Source organism: Mytilus galloprovincialis, chromosome 9 (assembly GCF_965363235.1).
Source record: "Mytilus galloprovincialis chromosome 9, xbMytGall1.hap1.1, whole genome shotgun sequence".
Lineage (NCBI taxonomy): Eukaryota > Metazoa > Mollusca > Bivalvia > Mytilida > Mytilidae > Mytilus > Mytilus galloprovincialis.
Genome location: NC_134846.1, coordinates 19,447,505 through 19,467,482, shown reverse-complemented (window position 1 = coordinate 19,467,482; position 19,978 = coordinate 19,447,505). Strand labels below are relative to the sequence as shown.

General features: G+C 31.5%; 1 protein-coding gene across 1 annotated transcript in view; it reads left to right on the top strand.

Annotated features, from left to right (window-relative positions):
- LOC143044569 (U3 small nucleolar RNA-associated protein 6 homolog) overlaps nucleotides 1-19,978 on the top strand; it is a 148,229-nt gene that overhangs the window by 87,173 nt on the left and 41,078 nt on the right. Inside the window, exons 14-15 of the mRNA XM_076216629.1 lie at nucleotides 13,296-13,375; nucleotides 17,123-17,200. Coding sequence (XP_076072744.1) covers nucleotides 13,296-13,375; nucleotides 17,123-17,200 — 158 coding nt within the window. The remainder of the gene's footprint in view (nucleotides 1-13,295; nucleotides 13,376-17,122; nucleotides 17,201-19,978) is intronic.

Sequence of the window (19,978 nt, the reverse complement as noted above, 5' to 3'; positions counted from 1 at the left end):
AATTTATGGATTTATTTCAATAACAAATTTTTGTCATGAAATAGTTAATATAATTTAATAATCTTGATTATAAGTAAATAATTATTTATATCTGAAGCACTGCAATTTAAAAAAAAAGTGTTGTGGGTTTTTTTTGGGGGGGGGAGGGGTGTAGTGGGATATAATGAATCGAACTGATAGGAATCTAAATGTTATTCTAAATTTAACATGTTCTCAATTTTTTTTTATCTTCTCCAGTGTATTTTGGTAGGGTGCTAAATATATCCTATAGTGCATAAAAGACAAAGTAATGGGTTTTGTCTTAGGCCGAAGTTAGATTAAATGGAATAATGATACGTGTTGTTTCTACACATTATATATTAGTGAGGCTGGACCATTAGTTAAATTCATTTATAGGTCCAACAGTAACAGATCAAATAATTTATTTGCACAAAATGTCTGCTTTGTGGTCTGATAATAAATTCTCCCTGTGGTCTTCTATCCTGAAAGCTGTATTTTAAATCGAATCTGGCTTATGTGTTTTGCTAATTGATATTTGGAGTGTAACTACTGGTCTTTGAACTGATGTTTTATTGTAAATGCATTGCTGATAGATATACAGAAAATTATCCAGCCAGGGATATTTATGTTGGATCCCATGGGTTTTCAGTTATCTAATGACTCATGTCCACTGTTGTTATACATTTGTTCTCAATCTACAAAACTTGTATGTTGCCCATGAATTTTTAATAATGATGCTCTTATATAGAAATTATTGAAAAAATGTTTACAACCCATAGGGTCTTTTCATCAGGCCATGGTAAAGTAGTGTGATCCATATGGTCCTATTAATTATATAAAGGACAAAATATGTATATTTACTTTAGAGAATAAATTAATCAAGTGAACAATTTGGGACAAATAATTTATATATCACTGTAGGGCAGTTGTCTGACACAGAACACATACAATATATCACAATAGGGTGGGATTAGGTTAAGGGTCAAAGGATCTATTGTTCCTTTTTACAAGTTTTTACATTATTTATCCAGGAAGGGGGGATAATTGAATTATCTCTTGGGCACAGATTAACACATTATTAAAGTATTTTTATGTCATAAAATATTGTTTAGAAACAAGATTATCACCCAATGAGACAATTATATGTTGTAAAATTTATTATTTAGAAATGAGATTATCTCCCCTATTGTTTAGATAAAGGATTATCTTCTCTTTGTTTAAGATGGATTATCTACCTTGGATGTGGAAGATAACAGGATTATTACACATTTATAAAGACCAAAATGATAAAAGGCTTGTGACGTTTAGTTTCAATGTAAATTTCTGGGTGTGAAAATATTTAGCTATCATTAGATCCAATATAAACAAAGACGATAATCATATTTCTTACGAGAAAATATTTGTATATTTCATTAGTGAGTCTTAGTGACCACATTATTTAAAGATTTAAAAAATCTTCAAATGAACTGTTGAACTCATTCTTAAGACTAGTTTAATTTAAAGTACATATATTTTGTATGCTGTATTACTTCAGAAAGAAAAAGTACATTTTGAGGCCAGAATGTAATCATTTTGTTTTCATTGCCTCTTAAATCATTAAAGCCTCCAAACTAGTATAATGCTGCCACATTCTGAATGTGCCTATCCATAGTAAGGAGCCTGTTATTCAATTTCAATGGTTGTTGTCTGTTGGTGTCATTTTTTTATTATTATTATCTTGTACATAAAAGGCTGTTAGTTTCTTGATATAGATATAAGAAGATGTTTGAATTATTTTACATTTGTCATATCAGAGCTTTTTGTAGCTGACTCACGGTGCAGTAGGGTTTTTTGCTCATTGTTGAAAGCATTAAGGTAACCTATAGTAGTATATAACATACTGTTATAATATTCTATATCATTTGGTCCCTTTTGTAGAGTTGTTTCATTTGAGGCCACCCGAGTCCAGATAGTCATCGTCTTATTTTTGTTACAGCTTATTTCCTAATGCATGTAGAGCAAGACTTCAGGTTAGCTTGTTTGCTTCGTTTGTATATTGTACGTACAATTGTAATTGTTATAACGACTCCAATCAAATTTAAATATAATATATACAGGTTAGAATATGTCTATATATATTGTTTGAAGATGTCAATCATAACTACAATGCTTGAGTAAACATTTATAAAAACAAAGCAAGCAAGCCGACCAAAGTTTTACTCTACAAGCATTAGGAATTTTGCTGTAATAGGAAATTGGTGCTTTCAATAATTGAGTTAAGTTGAATGAAAAAAAGTCTATAAATTGTGTAATGTCTTTGACAAGTGAAATTTTATTACCCTCCTGATAATTAAATAATGCATATACAACTAATTAAATATGCTAAATGTTAACCTTGATCATCATTACTCTGATCTTTATTGTGCATAAGCGGCTGAAGCCATAATTGCTTCACTAACTTTTATATTTATGCTTTTCAATAATTTATTTGCTTGCACTGTATATTATATTGATATTGTAGTAAGCTATGTCTTTGAAGAGTCACTCCTAACATTTTTCCAGGGTGGAAAAAAAAAATAAAAATAGGATTTTATTTTTACAAAATTAAAACAATTGAAAGGTCTTTCCTGTAAAAGTGATGTTTTCGTAATGTACTTTGTACAACCTTTCGTTTGATATACGACAAGCATACCTTCTGAAACTTTTTCGCTTTTTACACTTAATGACCCCATCCGCCTATATTTTCGAGTTCGAAGTATGATATATGTAACAAAGATTTGATGATCTTTCATTTGATATGCGACAACGCCATGTTCTAGAAAGTTTAATTTAATCACTTAATAACCCCATCCAACTAATTTTGGGAGGTCAGGATTGATATTTGAAATGTACACAACATATGACTTTTCATTTGATATACAACAACTCTATCTTAAAAGAAACTTTAGTTTTTGCACTCCATGACCCCACCCAACCAATTTTTTGGGGACATTAATTTGAAATGTACTCTTTATTTTCTATCATTTGATATGCGACAACCTTAGGGGACGACCATTTGATATTCTGGGGGGGGGGGGGTTGCCAGGAGGATTATAACTTGGCCTTGATAATCACAAAAATTGGTAGTTTGAAAATAAATTACCTGACTTGCAATGTCTTGAAAATAAATAACTCAGCAGGTCTAATCGAAAGTATGAGATATGAGATGGCATCAGATTCTTCATAAATTCATCTTTTTACCCAAAAAATAGGGAAACTCTTCCCAATTTTTTTAATAATAAAAGTATATATATAAATATTATTTAAATATACTTGAAATGTCTGAAAATTGGTTTCATTTATCTTGAGGTATATTGTCTCAGGAAATCTTACCTCACTTAATTTTATTACAGGGCCGTAACTACATTGAGGCAAATGCCTCATGTAGGAAATTTCAAAACCAAACACTTGCCTCCATATCAAATTGTGTTCACGTCGAGTGCCTTATGGGAAGGAAGTTCTGTTTTCCCTCAGACATAGCCCTGATTTTTCGGGATCAATGTTTCTTATTTATTTGTCTTTTGTTCATTGATTGCCCTTATGTATAATCTGTTAGTGTTGCATTCCTTTTGTAATCTAGTAATTTTGTTATGAACTTGATCATAAGTTTAAAAAAAACAGCAGCCACAGACTTAACTATGTGAATTACATTTTTGCTTTATCATGCACATTGGTCTTTTGATGTTGTCCCTAAAAACTTAAGTCTTACACTGAATTTATACATTTTGCTTTGAGACCAAAATATTGTCAAAATATTATTAAAAAAAACTTGCATTTTCAGATTATGAAAGGGTCTTCGGAACACCCAGAAAGCATGATTTTGCATCATTTTTTCTATAGCTTCTTGGGCCTGCAGTGGCTCCAAAACCCTTCAAAAAAAATTTTGCCTCGCTCCACTCGGGGAAATATGTTTGCAAATACTTTTAAAAGAGGCTAGTTACAACCAAACTTTAATAATATGTATGTATGCAATACATGTATATGCAGTTGGGAATATAAAGAGATTCCTTTCTGCAGAGGATGATGATTAATTCTGATTAAATGGTACATAATGACTTTACTATACTGATGTATTATTTATAATTAACAAATCATTTAAAAATTGTATGTTTTCGAATATCATAAATATAGTTGTGAAAATGAATAATCAGTCCCTTGCTTTAATGAAAATAAAAATCTTGCTTCAATAGTGCACAAAATGAATAACCGATCAAAAACAAATCCTCCTGGCCCCCCAGAATATCAAATGGTCGTCCCCTTACCATCTGAGAAATTTGAATGTTTGCACTATATGACCCCACCCTTGCCCCTGGGAGGAAAAGGGGGTTTAAATTTTTCATTTGTGAGTAGAGCTCATTGAGACCTTCAATTTGATATACATAATGACCCAATTTTGCATAGTGCCAAAAATGATGCAATATCAATTATATAAATAGAACTTATGCAACTAACAAAGTCAATGCAAAACATGAAAATTTCAATGTGATTTCTTGGTGTTTGTTTTCATGGAATGTTTTTGATTTTTTGTCAAACATTTAACTATGTTAACTTCTTCAATTTTTAAAACATTTGAAGTGGTAATCTGTTGTTGATTCAGAAATACATGCCTCCACTCGCAAAACTTCAAAATAAATTTTCTCTAAAACAACGGCAGATATCTCAGATCTGTTAAGTGATAAATGATTTGCAAGTTGAAGGACAACATTGTCAAAAAAAATATGGGACAATTCCAAAGTTCATCAAGGTCACAATGAATCATCAAATATATGATGCAATACCAAACTTGAGAACCGGAAGTCGTAGAGACATGGGACTACCACCATTCAACCAGGACCACTTGACCTTTCTTATATCACAAGGTCAAGGTCATAGTGTACTGTGAAGGTCATGTCAACATTTCATCATGACCTAACTTTGACCTCACGTAGAGGAAAGACCTTAAAAATATATTTTGAAATGTTAGTTTTGGATTGACATTTTGTAACAAAAACGCCTTCATGCCTGTACTTTGGAAATAAGCCAGAATTTTTTGTTGAATATGAAAAAAATATTTTATCTGATGGAACAGCCATTGAGGCTCGATCGACTTGTTAACAATACATTTCGGACAAAGTCATGGCAAATTTCAAAGACTTATATTGTCAAAACATATTTTTCAGTGACCTGTTCTTTTCCTTTGGACATATTGGTGCCAGGTGGATAATTTTTTGTCTCGTTGGCAATTGTACCCCACCTCCTTCTTTTTATGGTAATAAGAAATTAAAGGACTAAACTTGCAGCCCTGGAAATTAGATATACTGTGATCGCATATGCATATATAATAATAATTCTTAAATAATATACATTTTGTATTTGTAAAAATACCTTTAGATGTACAGGAAATGGATTTTAATTTTAATATTTAAACAAATCAATTGTCTCCTGCAAAGTTAAACAACATCATCTAAGGAAGATGCAACAATACAGATCAACATCAGTTAAACTCTTATACGATACAGATTTTAGCTTTGAAATGATAAGTCAATATTCATACAAAGCAAATTTGGCGGAAATATTGAAGTAAAATTTTTTAATATTTCATACAATATCTTTAAATGATCAATCATTAATTTCTTGTTGAATTTTTTTTTTTATATAAAGTGCAGTCATGTTTGATGATTTGAATGCATGTGTCGTCTGCCTCAGTCAGACATGCAATTTGTTCTTCTCTGTGTCTTGATTTAAATACATAAGTACATCCTGTTTTATTTAATGTGGTACATCATGCAATATTGATTAACACAATTAGAAATATCGGTAAGATGATTATTTGCTAAACAGCATAGAAACAATAACAATACTACAAGAAAGGGACTATTTTCTGGTGGCGTAACAACTTGTTTTTATTGAGGGGGCTCACCTGCCCTTACACCTGACTTGTAATTATGACATGATTTAAAAGATATATATCTGATGGTGAATTTTAATATCATTATTTATGAAAATGAAATGTTTTAAATCTAATGTTGCAATATTTTGAGTTCATTTGTTTTCGTGGTCACCATTTTTTTTGGATTTAGGAAAAATGTGCACTTTGTTGAACATTAAATTTGTGTTTCATTTTTACCAATGATTTATTTTGCATGCTTGGAATTTTGTTTACTTTTTGTCATTATTAACTTTGATCATGATCATGCATGAAGAAACTTATTCCAATCATGTCTTGCTAATTATATTAAATGGCTTGGGAAAATGTCACATATATACAGTATATTAGTACATGTATTATTTTAGGAGAAAATTGTATGAAAGTCATCTTAAATGTTTACTGTGTTGGAATATCTTATGGAAAAATCATGTTACATAAAAATATAACTGACTCATAAATTTATTTTTACTGCCAGACTTGCTTTCATGTACCTTAATCTCAGATTGTATTACCAGCCTCACAATATATACAATGGACTTAGGTGAGATCGAAAGTCCATAATCCTTATTCTCAAACATCGTTGAATTGACTTTAAGTAAGATTTATAGAGATAAATCTCAGAGACATATTAAAAGACAATAGGACAATTAATCAGGATCGGCAATCTCAGGGACGAAACAAATTGTCATTGTAGTTTATAATATTTTCTTAACCTTCGTCAAAGCAGGCAATGAAGAGCTACATCAATTTTGTCCACGGTATGCATAACGACAGAAAATCAATTCAATTGTTGCTTCCGTCCACTTTTTACGACTTTTCCGAAATATCATAAAACAAGAACGTGTATTGTGTTTCGTTATTGGTATACAGTAATTAAGATATATGTGCATCCTCGGTAAATTAATTGTCTACAAGTTGTCTGGAATAATTACTTTTTGGTCCTTGTCTTTTACAGTTGAAATAAGTCATCCACCTATATCAATTAATTGTAAAAAAAAAGACAATAGACTTGAAAATAAAAGCGGCATTATGTCTACATTTATTACTGCAGGGAATTGCCTGTCTTTTCCATGTCATCTGCAATCAACAACCATTTGAAGTAACTCTCCTAATAAGAGGTGAAAAAAGATCAAAACCATCTGACATTTATGCAAATGCTATCAATTTGGGAAGAATCCTGTCTTTAAGAGGAAATTGAAGATGATTTTACATTTTGATATAAATTTATATTTATATCTTATTTATTGGTGACTAATAGATATGTAAGAAAATGTGGTATGAGTGCCATAGGCAGTCTCCTCCGTCTCAGTCACAATTTGTAAAAGTTAACCATTTTAGGTCAAAGTATGGCCTTCAACATGGAGCCTTTTCTCAAACTGAACAGCTAACTTTAAGGTAAGGTTAGGTTTTGATGTGTTCAAAAGTAAAAAGCATATAAATTTTAAAAATTTTTCACTCAAAATATTGAAAAGCAAATTGAATAAATGCAACATTATAGAAAAAGGAAAATAATGTCTTTGACAAAGATTTCCAAGAGAAAGTTTGACTACATGTGGTCATAGATTGAGGAATATTTAAATTCCAAGTGCATAACTTTGCACTTTGGAATAATACATCCATTTTTGTGTGCGATATGCAGATTTTTGCAATTAAGGATAAAGGAATTATGTATGGTTGACCAAATAAACATTATTCTGACCATTAAGTCCAGAATTATTCTCTTATCATTAGCATACTTGAACGATTCTGTAGGACTTAGATTCTTTTGTCACGAGTCTTTCTTTTCACTATATGCAAATTAAGACAATTAGTTTTAGTACTTTCATGGACACAGTTAGGCAAATAGACATATTCTGAACAATAAAAGCGTGTATAATTCTCTTATTGGGGACATTAGTGGTGAAAGCAACTGGCTCTTTTGTAAGTCTTAATCCTAAATCGAGTCATTTTTTAACAGAATATGCAAATGAGGTCTATTAATTTTACATCCGATGTCCAGTCCTTTATTAACGACAGCAGCGATCAGCCGGTGCTTTCATTTCATTTTGAATTATTTTTTGTCAACCAATTTCCTTCAATCAGCTTGTAGTCGTCTTTAATAGAAAAAAGTGTTTACGATCTGGAGACAGGAAAAGGTTGCAGAATTTTACAGCTCATTTGCTCGGGTTTTATTTTTCTACCTATTGAGATTTTTAGAAGCCGTTAATGTCCGTCTCATGAATAAAAAGGAAAAGTTAAGACCATAATTGATGGCTTATAGTATCGTATTTCTCTCCGTGAAAGAGAACACCTATTAATAGCAATATAATTAGTGCTATGCAAATCTCCTCAATTCTTTTAAACAATAGTTAATCCTGTCAATTGCTTCCATATCTGCTCATTATAGTCCTGGGAAATTGACCATTCTTTGGCAGCTGTTGTATAACGGCTAATGGCACTTGGAAAAAAAACATACTCTGTCTTCTTGTCATACAGGCGACAAGCTAATCAAATGTCAAAATTACATTTCTTGTTACTGAAAAATACAATTATTTCCTTTCTACCAACGTATGGAGATATTGATGCCTTTTATAGCAGAATGAGATTGTTAGTGTCAATAAAATGTACATCTTATCTAGCAGCTCAATATCGCCCAATTGCCTCCTAGAATTAAATGTTGTTTTCATTTTAATGGATTGACAGGAACGGAATTGTGATAAGAAAGGCGCTATCTCTCGTGGAAAATCTTTATGACGGTTATATGCTTGTTCTGTCTGCTATGAACGTTTGGAACCAGTTTTGACGGGAGCATTGTTGTTAACATTCTTTTTTTCCTTTTTATGTGCATGGCAGCAGAAGGTTTGGTGTCGATGGAAACACATTGAGTTATATGATCTAAGGAAGATTAATTCGAAATTAGAAATCTTGTAAACAAGGAGGATAATTTGGTTCTTTCGAATTACTCATATTGCTTTCAGTTGAATATCTGGCAAATTTAAGGGACGTGTCTTTGTAAAGCTTTATATACTTTGGCTGCTTATTTTTCAATCTGAAACAATTTTCAACCTCGATGAAAAAAAATGATGCCAGTGAGAATTGTTTAAAAAAATTTGTGCTACTCAATTACATTTTCTTCTATTTTACATAATCTACCTTAATGATAATTTTAAGGTTCGATAGAATCAGTATCCAATCCATAATCAAGCTTATAATGGGTTAATCTCATAAACATATATTGTTTAACAACGCCGCATTTTTTCGCCTGTCCCAAGTCAGGAGCCTCTGGCCTTTGTTAGTCTTGTATTATTTTAATTTTAGTTTCTTGTGTACAATTTGGAAATTAGTATGGTGTTCATTATCACTGAACTAGTATATATTTGTTTAGGGGCCAGATGAAGGACGCCTCCAGGTGCGGGAATTTCTCGCTACATTGAAGACCTGTTGGTGACCTTCTACTGTTGTTTTTTCTATGGTTTGGTTGTTGTCTCTTTAACACATTCCCCATTTCCATTCTCAATTTTAAATAGCCAAGGCTGCTGCTTATATGCAGTCACACATAATAAAAAAAAACCTTCTTGCTGCTGTTGAGTCTGACACTGAGAGTCATGTTGATTTGGAGTGATAACAGACTTTTCCATTTTGGTCCAGTCATAGAATATCTTGTATACCAATCTTAATTTGTATATATATATTTCAGACAGTTAGTGGCATTAATCAGCCACTGTCACCAAAAACAGTTACTGGTACTTTTACTTTAAATAGAATTATCTAATAACATTTACCAGCACCAATTGTTTTGCACCAGATGTGCATTTGGAGAAATAATATCTCTTCAATTATTATTTTTAAAACCTGAAATTTAGATATTGGAAGAGGTAATCTAAACAAAAAAAGCATAAAGTTGAACTAAAAAAAACTTGTTTTTTTATTGAATCTAATTTTTTTTTAAATATATTATACTGTCAGAAAATTATACTTGTAAATAATTGAGAAAAATCTGCTTGCTTTTATCATATGAAGTTGAGGCTTGAACCAGTTTATATGGATACCAAAACCTCTCACTTTTATATAGAAGGAATTGTTTACCTTTTAAAAAAAGAAACAACCAATGCCATAACAGGATGTCTCTCTTGCACCTTGCCATGTATGGTTGGATGAGTTTAATTAAGTTGCTAGAACTAATGTCTTTAATCGACTGTAAATAAATAAGCAACGTAATAATTCCTGCATGCACTTTTGTTATCTAAATATTTAAGTGTACCGAATACCTGTATTTAATTAAATGACAACATGTTTTCTTGTGGTTTGACAATTTCTAACAATCGGCCATAGAGAAAACATAAATTGATTACATACAAAAATTAGGATTTATTAACTTAGCGGGACTTATTTAAAAGTTATCAATTGAAGCCTGAATAGTTCCTCAATAAATGCTGCTCAACTGCGGTAAATTAATTAAAAAAGCATCTTATGAAAATGTGACATCACACGATCTCGTATGTCACTAGCTTATTGTAGTCGACAAATTTGAACGGGTTAATTCAGTTCGGGTATAATGTTGATTAAGTAGAGGTTTTTCAGTTTATACGGTATATTAAACTTTATCTTAGGGTCATATCAATTTTCATTGGGTATATCAACAATATATGAATAAAAGGAAAATTTGGATATATGTGTTTATGTCAATTATTACATTAGTTATGACGAAAGAACTTGATTTCCCAGTCAAATAAAAGTCGATTATTTTTAAAGTGAAAGAAATCTTGCAATTTCACTCCTTAGACAACAAACTACAATATTGTTTCTAGGAATTTTATCTTTATTTACATTTAAAGTAAATGAACTTAAAAAAAAATCAAATATTGGAAAAACATTTAACTAACATGCCGGAACACTAGAATTCTTAATGTTTGTCTAAGCATTTCCCCAACTTTAAACTGATTCCATAGAAAATCGGAACAATTATGTTTTTAACATCTGGATTTGAATTGCCTTGGAAAAAACACTTCCAATGGTAATTTATTATTTAAGAAAATGGCTTGAAGGACTTCTTTCCAGGGATGATCCTAATAGTTTCCTTCAAAATTAATCAGAATGTTCTTATGCAAGAAACTCCAGGATGTTAATCATGTAGTACATTGTTTATCAAATGTAGGGAAGATGGGTATTTTTTCTCCTGGGTACCTCATATCATCCTTTGATTAGTGAAGCGTGGTCTGTTTGTTTGTGATTGAAGAAGCTTTTCTATGAAGCAGAACAAATCAGTCAATGTAATAAAGATTTTTTTTTTTAAATTCTGATTGAGTTAATGGAATTTTTTTTATCTCGGCTAGAGACATACTGCAATGAATTCAGCAAAGACATTTTTCATATTGATGGATTAAATTTTGTCAATAAAACAGTGTGATGTATTACAACCAGCTTTGTAAAGCATATATATCAAGCTTATAATATTTAATAAAAGTGGTGTGTAAGTCAATGAGACAGCAATTCAACAACAAAAGAAACCATCTAGATGACAACATGCAATCTTGACAACAATTGATATAAAAATCAAATCACAAAAAAAAACACCACAAAACAACAAAATATAAAAAGACTGAAAGATTATTTCTGAAACATGTTGGCTTCACACAGTGCTCACTGATGTCTGAATAGTTTTGTTTCCTCTGGCTTTTTCATAGGTTAGGCATTTGGAAAAATGAAAATTGTCCAGTGCATCCATTATATTTCTCTTAAAAATAACATCTGAAAAAAATATATATAACACATATTGATAAAAATAAAAATTTTGAAATTTATATTTTTCCTAATATTTTGAGATCTGTTATATCAGGTTTTATAAATATTGCTTTTTAATCATGAAGTGGTTTGAAATCAGACATAAAACTTCAAATTGTAAACAAAATAAATATTATTGATGCCCTTGGAATATGAATTGAAAGAAATGATTTCCCCCAAGGTTAGAAGGTTTGACTGTTACACACTCACTCATTCAGAAGTGCCTGTTTGTCCTGAATAATGGAAAGCAACAATAAATTTTAATATTTTTAATTCTCGAATAAAAATTTCCAATTTTAGTGAATAACTAAGATCAACTTATATTGAAAAGACATAGTCCCTGGAAGGACCACTTGTAATTTGTCAACTATGTGTAATTTTCAAGATTTGGTTGAAATGTACATATTAATTATCTTAATCTTTGAAATTTACATGTAGATCAAAAAGCTATTTTATTATGATCTGGTTTGTTTAGTTTACCAGATTAAAGTGTAATAAAACTGGAACAAATATTAAACAAAGGTTTGATACAGTATTGTAATCTGGCTTTTATCTAATTATAAATCAGGAAATACCCCTTTGATATCTTTCTTTTATCTAAAAATAAACAAGATCAGTATTAAAGGATTTTTACAATGCCCTAAAGGGACTTAACAGGACTATATTCATAGAGACCAGTTTCTGTAGGATTCATAGCAATATTATTGAAAGATTTAAAAATTTATGAAATTGATATTAATTTTACTTTGAAGTTATTTCTTTGAAACAGTTTCATTTATAATGATTCCTGATAATGTAATAACTTCCAGGCATTTGTGGCATTTATTAAATTTGAAAAGCTGAATGCAAATACTTATCATCACTACAGAAATGGGCTTTGGGCAAATTCTCTACAAACTTTTTGTCTAATGTATAGCATCTTCAGCTGCCTGTGATTGTTCTGTTGAATTTCATATATGAATAACATTAACCTAAGATAAAGGTTTGGCCAATCTGGGAACAGTATATCTAACATTAATATATATGTTCCTGGGCCAATGGATTGTTAAAATATTAAACTCAATGAAAATTATAATTAGATCAATCTTGAGTTATTTGGGGGAATGAGTTAAATTGGGGTTGACTGAATCACCATAAATGATGTCATTAAACAATCGGTCTTACAATAGCATTATGATAACTTGTAAGCATTGTGACATTAATAAATATACTGAAAAAGAACAAATTTCAAATCCTAATAAACCTATTAACTTAAGAATGGAAATGGGGAATATGTCAAAGAGACATGACAACCCCAAACAAAGAGCAGATAGCTATTGAAGGACACTAATGGGTCTTCACAGGAGCGAGAAAATCACGCACCCGGACATCAAGATTTCCTTTTTCAAAGAATTCTATTTTATAAAGTTGCATGTTAGACCTGTCTTAGTTAAACAGTATTTCTTTTTCTCTCAGTGAGTGATTGACATAATCAGAAGTTTTAGACGGCAATATATCAAAACTTCCTGTTTCTAAGAATTGTCAATTTTACAAAGTTGCATGTCAGACTTGTGTACATCTAATTAATGGTGTAACCATATAAAATTTGATGTTTAACTTTTCCTTTCAGATGTGACCTGGAAGTTCTATTTAACTGCCTGTTTGGAGTTGATTGAAGACGAATCTCAAACATTGACCATCAGGGAAAAGGTATTTTTTTATATGGATAAAACAAGATATTGGGTATATAACATCAATGGTACATTAACAAAAATAACCCAAATAACAAAATGAAAAAGGTGATACAAAAGAGGGACGAAAGATACCAAAGGGACAGTCAAACTCATAAATCTAAAATAAACTGACAACGCCATGGCTAAAAATGAAAAAGACAAACAGACAAACAATAGTACACATGACACAACATAGAAAACTAAAGAATAAACAACACGAACCCCACCAAAAACTATGGATGATCTCAGGTGCTCCGGAAGGGTACAAATTTACTGAATCCAATGATAGAAAATTAACTGTCTGCACAATATCAATTTGTAAATCAGGTCTTAAACATTTATAAAATGTTTTGTATATAAAAATAAGTAGATGTTGCATGATTACCAATACCACAACTATCCACCAAAGTTCAAATGAAGTGGATGTTTAGCAATTATAGGCAACTAAACTACCATCAACAATAAGAACCTTCCTCTGACCAGGGACAAATTGGTGACTAACTTGGACACAAAACAAAAACCGGACAATGCAAAAAATATGAGAAACAGCAAAAAAAAAAGAAATTACCTCTCAATTAGAGGCTCTTGGCTTGGGACTGGCACATGAAGAATGTGATGAGGTTAAATATGTTTGAAGGTGCCATTTACTCTCCCCCTAAACTTGGGATAGTGGTGTAACAGTACATTATGTAACTAACCATAAATGTAAGCCAAAGAATAAAACAAAATATTTCAGTTTAACTTTTTTGGACAGGTTGTTTTTTTGATTACTGCAATATACATGTACCATAATTCATGATATGACAGACAAACAAACAATAAAACAACAAAAAGTATAATGATGCTTGAACTTAAAGATAACATCAACATCTCCTTTTTGGACTATTACTACATTTTAGAAATATATTGCAGTTTATTGTGACAACAGTCTAGTTGCTATAATTATAAAAATCAAGATAGATTGGGATTTAAGCCAATTGAGGGAAATATGTAAATTTTAGAATAATTAAAATCACTTAAGTTGGTAAAGAAGTGAAATTTCATGTATGAAGTTTATCTTAATCAATTATCATGAGCAAAACTTTAAACTGTTTTTATTAGGTGTATTGTTAGGGAGACAAATTCTTGTGTGGTTTCTCTTTTTATTTGGGTATTAGTGAACAAATTCTCTCATTTCTAAGGCCCAAATGACAAATGACTTGTAATAGCGTTGTCATTTTAAATTACATGACATTTATCGAGATTTCAATTTATTTTCATTCACGATTGTTCACGTTAATTTCATTGCCACTATTAGAATGGCTAGAGTGCATTACTTTTGTGAAATACAGGAACGCGAACGAAATAAATTGCTTTTTTAAAATCCGTTTTTTTCTGCCGCTTTCTTTTCAGGTTTTATGTTGATTTTACAATTTAATCTTTCGCTGAAGAAGTCCAGATTACAATAAAATTTGTAATTAACGAGACATAATTTTCTGGGGTTATTTTCGATTAATTCATTACCGATGGAAAATGACAGATGCCAAGTTTACTCTTTTTAAGGAATTAATAAAATTATTGTCGGAAGGTAATCATGTGATTGCTGATTTCATCAAAATTGTCATTCTTAATATACAAGCTGTATATTAAATCATACAGGTTAATTACATAATTAGTTGTAATTATGCAAGTGACTTATAAAATTGAGAATGGAAATGGGGAAAATGTCAAAGAGCCACAACAACCCAACCAAAGAGCTGACAAAAGCCGTAGGTGTAATTGTTATGATATGAATATTAATAAATCATCATTAATTTTAACTTATCATTTTTATCATAATTGATTATTTAAACTTTGTAATGATTTGTTTATATTACGGATATGACATTTGGGTTCCTTTCGACATGCTTTTAGTTGTGTGTTGCCCTTCTTGTCATCACAGCTGACAGAGCCAATTTTAATGTTTGATGTGGAGACTGTCTGGGTGGACATTTCTTAAAAATAACAGAGACAGCCAAATAGCTTGTCAGACTTATCATGTGTGTTTCTCTTGTTCTAAACATTCAAAAAAGAACTAAAAAATGATTGTGCATGCCAGACATATTTTTTGGACTAACTTCAAACACAGACACACAGGTCCAGGCTTATTAAATTGTTATTGTACTTTTTAAAAAAAGACTACAGTCCAATAAAATCTAGCTAAAAATTGAGCTTCAGACCTGCAATTCAAATGACGTATTATGAAGACTGATCATGTAGCTTATGGTACCAAAAGTTCGGAAATCTAAAATTATAAATCTTCTTGAGAGAATGAAACTGAAAGGTCTTAAGTCCTACAGCCTGATTCATCATGAAAAAAACATGTCAACCACTGGTCAAAGGTACTGTAAACTCTGAAAATATTGTGATGTTTTTGTTTGTGCGAAAAATGCGACAGGGATATAATCGCAATAATTTAAACTCCCATTTTCAAATTTTTTATATGAATAAAACAGGATTTTTCTCAATATCGCAAAATATAAAATCGCATTTTAGTCTAAAATGACGAAATCGCAATGATTTCCGAATTAACAGTACCAAAGCAATGGCTGGTACAGTACATGCAGGAACTGGTTACCTCTACCAACAGCAGTACATATATTTACAGATTTTTACTTAAAGTATGAGGAATACAAATGACATATTTATTTGTAATCATGTACTATCTATTCCCTGACAATTAAAACTCAGAAATATATTGAATAGTGCATAAAAAGCAACCTTAAATAGAAAGTTTCAAACTGATCTGTCCAATAAACTTCTCAGTGTCAGTAAGATTAAGTCCTTTCTCTTTTATTTCTATCTAATCCTATTTATATGTTGAGATTTGAAGAAGTCCGTGTTGGTCCGTCGAATCTGTTTGATTTTCAGATAAGCAAACAAAAAATATACTACTTCAGTATTGACATATCAATTACATAGTGCTTGTTTACTTATTTGCAAATTTTCTGGCAAGTCATATGAAAGTAGACGATTATACACGGAAAATAAACCATTATCAACGACAGTCCTGAGTATCACTTTCTAATTTGAAAAGACCGTACAAATCCCCATTAGAATCAAACATTGGAGAAGATTTATATATAGATTCTTGTATTATAATGTTTATAATACGATCTTTGTTTAGGTTGAAATTTCATCTTTATTTGCATATGTGGTTAAATGAAACTTGAGACTGGGTTTTCAGAAGTTGCAAAGAAGAATAATGTCTGGTGGTGGAAATCCTGCCGAGAGTTTGATTGACTCAGTTTAAAAAATAATTCTCAGTTTATTATAACATAATACATTATATATTTATTCATTTATTTTTATGAAAAAAATCTGTTGAGTAAATTTTTGCACCTGAATTTTGCTTGAGATGCTTGTAATAAGTCAGCGTAGGAAAATATTTACTGACATATGGAATGTTACTGGTCTAAATTTCCCCATTGAATTGTTTCTGGTCTTTCGATGTTTGTTTTTTAGGATGATAGTTCTTTAATGAATACTTATAACATTAACAGTACCAATTTTTCAGCACCAGATTTGCTTTTCAACAGCAAATGTCTCTTTAGTGATGATCAAGGCCAAAATATTTGAAAATACAAAACTTATTGATAATAAAAAAGTAGAAAGGACAAAAATATATTATCAAAATTATAAAAATAATTTGATGAAACATTTGAATGATTTTAATTTCATATCATTGGTATTTTCTTTGTTCCAGAGGATCCACAAAGTATTGAGCCTGTTTGAATCAGCTGCCACGGGAGACTTCTTATCAGATGATCTGTATTTAAAATGGGTATGAAATAGCATATGTTAATATGAGTAAAAGGGATGTGCTATGCAATGATTGCCAATGAGATAACTACTCACTAGAGACCAAAGGATGTGGATGTCAGCAAAAAAACTCATCATATTAAGTAGGATTGAATTTTTATACCCCCGCTTTGAAATTATACCCCCGCTTTGAAAAAGGGGGTATACTGTTTTACCTCTGTCAGTCCGTCCGTTGTGCGTCTGATGAATATTTTCGTCGCAATTTTCTCAGGAACTACAATGCCAGGATTTCTGAAATTTGGTTTCAGGCTTTATATAAGTGAGCTATACCGTGTGATGCCTTTTCAGATTCATCATTCGACAACTTCCTGTTTACCGAACACTTGTATCATTTTACACATGATGGCCAAGTTGAAAATTTTCGTTGCATTTTTGTCGAGCCTGCAACTTTTGTTGCAGAAAGCTCGACATAGGGATAGTGATCCGGCAGCGGCTACGGCTACGGCGGCGGCGGCGGTGTTAGCTCACTTCTTAAAAGCTATATATTTTAGAAGGTGGAAGACCTGGATGCTTCATATTTTGTATATAGATGCCTCATGTTACGAAGTTTCCGTCAGTCACATGTCCAATGTCCTTGACCTCATTTTCATGGTTCAGTGACCACTTGAAAAAAAAGTTCAGAATTTTTGTAACGTTGAATTCTCTCTTATTATAAGTAATAGGATAACTATATTTGGTATGTGCGTACCTTGCAAGGTCCTCATGCCCGTCAGACAGTTTTCACTTGACCTCGACCTCATTTCATGGATCAGTGAACAAGGTTAAGTTTTGGTGGTCAAGTCCATATCTCAGATACTATAATCAATAGGACTAGTATATTTGGTGTATGGAAGGACTGGAAGGTGTACATGTCCAACTGGCAGGTGTCATCTGACCTTGACCTCATTTTCATGGCTCAGTGGTTATAGTTAAGTTTTTGTGTTTTGGTCTGTTTTTCTCATACTTTATGCAATAGGTCTACTATATTTGTTGTATGGAATGATTGTAAGGTGTACATGTCTAGCGGGCAGATGTCATCTGACCTTGACCTCATTTTCATGGTTCAGTGGTCAAAGTTAAGTTTTTAAGTTTTGATCTTTTTATCTAATATTATATGCCAAAGGTCAACTATATTTGGAGTATGGAAATATATTATGATCTATATGTCAGTCCCGCAGGTTTTATTTGACCATGACCTCAATTGCACGGTTCATTGGACAGTGTTAAGTATTTGTGTTTTGGTCTATTTTTCTTAAACTATAAGTAATAGGTCAACTATATTTGTTGTATGGAAGCATTGTTAGCTGTACATGTCTGCCTGGCATGGTTCATCTGACCTTGACCTCATTTTCATGGTTCATTGGTCTTTGTTTAACTATCTTGTTTAATGTTAAGTTTATGTGACAGTTGTAATAACGCTTTATACTTAGGACTATCAACCTAATATCAATGATTAGTAAAGAAGGCTAGACATTTCAGTGTGTGCACTCTTGTTCTAAGAAACTACAATGCCAGGATTTCTGAAATTTGGTTTCAGGCTTTATTTAAGTCAGCTATACTGTGTGATGCGTTTTCAGATTCATCACTCGACAACTTCCTGTTTACGGAAAACTTACATATTTTTACACTATTAACATTATCCACTTGCGACGGGGGTATCATCAGTGAGCAGAAGCTCACAGTTTCACTTGTTTTATTTGCTTCACAATGCTTCAAAATGTGTTTTGTCTATAAGAGACTCATTAGTGACGCTTAAATCAAAATAAGTTAAGAAGGCCAATTAAAGAACTAAAGCCCACCTTCTATAGTAGAGGGGCATTAATGATTATGTTTTTCTAGTCTGTGAGTCCGTCCCTTCATGTGTCTGTCAGTCTGTCCCGATTCAGGTGAAAGTTTTTGGTCAAGGTAATTTTTGATGAAGTTGAAGTCCAATCAACTTGAAACTTTAAGTACACATGTTCCCTATGATATGATCTTTCTAATTTTAATGCCAAATTGGAGTTTTTACCTTACTTTTACGGTCCACTGAACATAGAAAAATGATAGTGCAAGTGGGGCATCCATGTACTTGGGACACATTCTTTTTTCATCCAAAGTCCTGATTTTTTTTCTTCAAAAACTACTACATAACAATGAAAATACTTAGGACAGTTACTACAAATTGTTTAGAATAAAGACATATAAAAGACGTGAGTTTAAGCAGTATGGATTCTATAGAAATTAAAAGAAACATCTGATCCTAGTGTTCCAGATAAGTCTTATGTTCTTCCGCTACCCTTATTTGGATTGATTGATTGAGTTTTTGTGTTTTAATGCCACTTTCACCACTGTTGGCTATTTTGTGGCGGCTAGTTTTTAGTTATGGAGGAATACAGAGTGTCTGGAGAGAACCACCTACCTTCAGCAGGAAAACTTGCAATACTAGTCAATTATGATTGGGTCAAATGACCAGCGTAAAGTGGATTTTGCAACTTGCAGAATTGAAAAAGTTTCTCTATTTTAGCTCGCCTACTAAATTAATCAATCTGAGCTATAACTTAAGATAATGTGATGAGAAATTTTCATTTTTTATGGCCCTGCATTCCGTCATTCCGCAACAAACCATTATAAAGAATTTTTATCTAAACGCTTTCAGATAGTGGGCTGATTTTTGGCATGTCAGTTAACCATGATGAGTTACAGATCAAGTTTAGGTTTCATTCCGCTCAACTTATTTCTGCCAAAATTACAGGTTTTGGACTTTGATAAATTGTTGAAAATC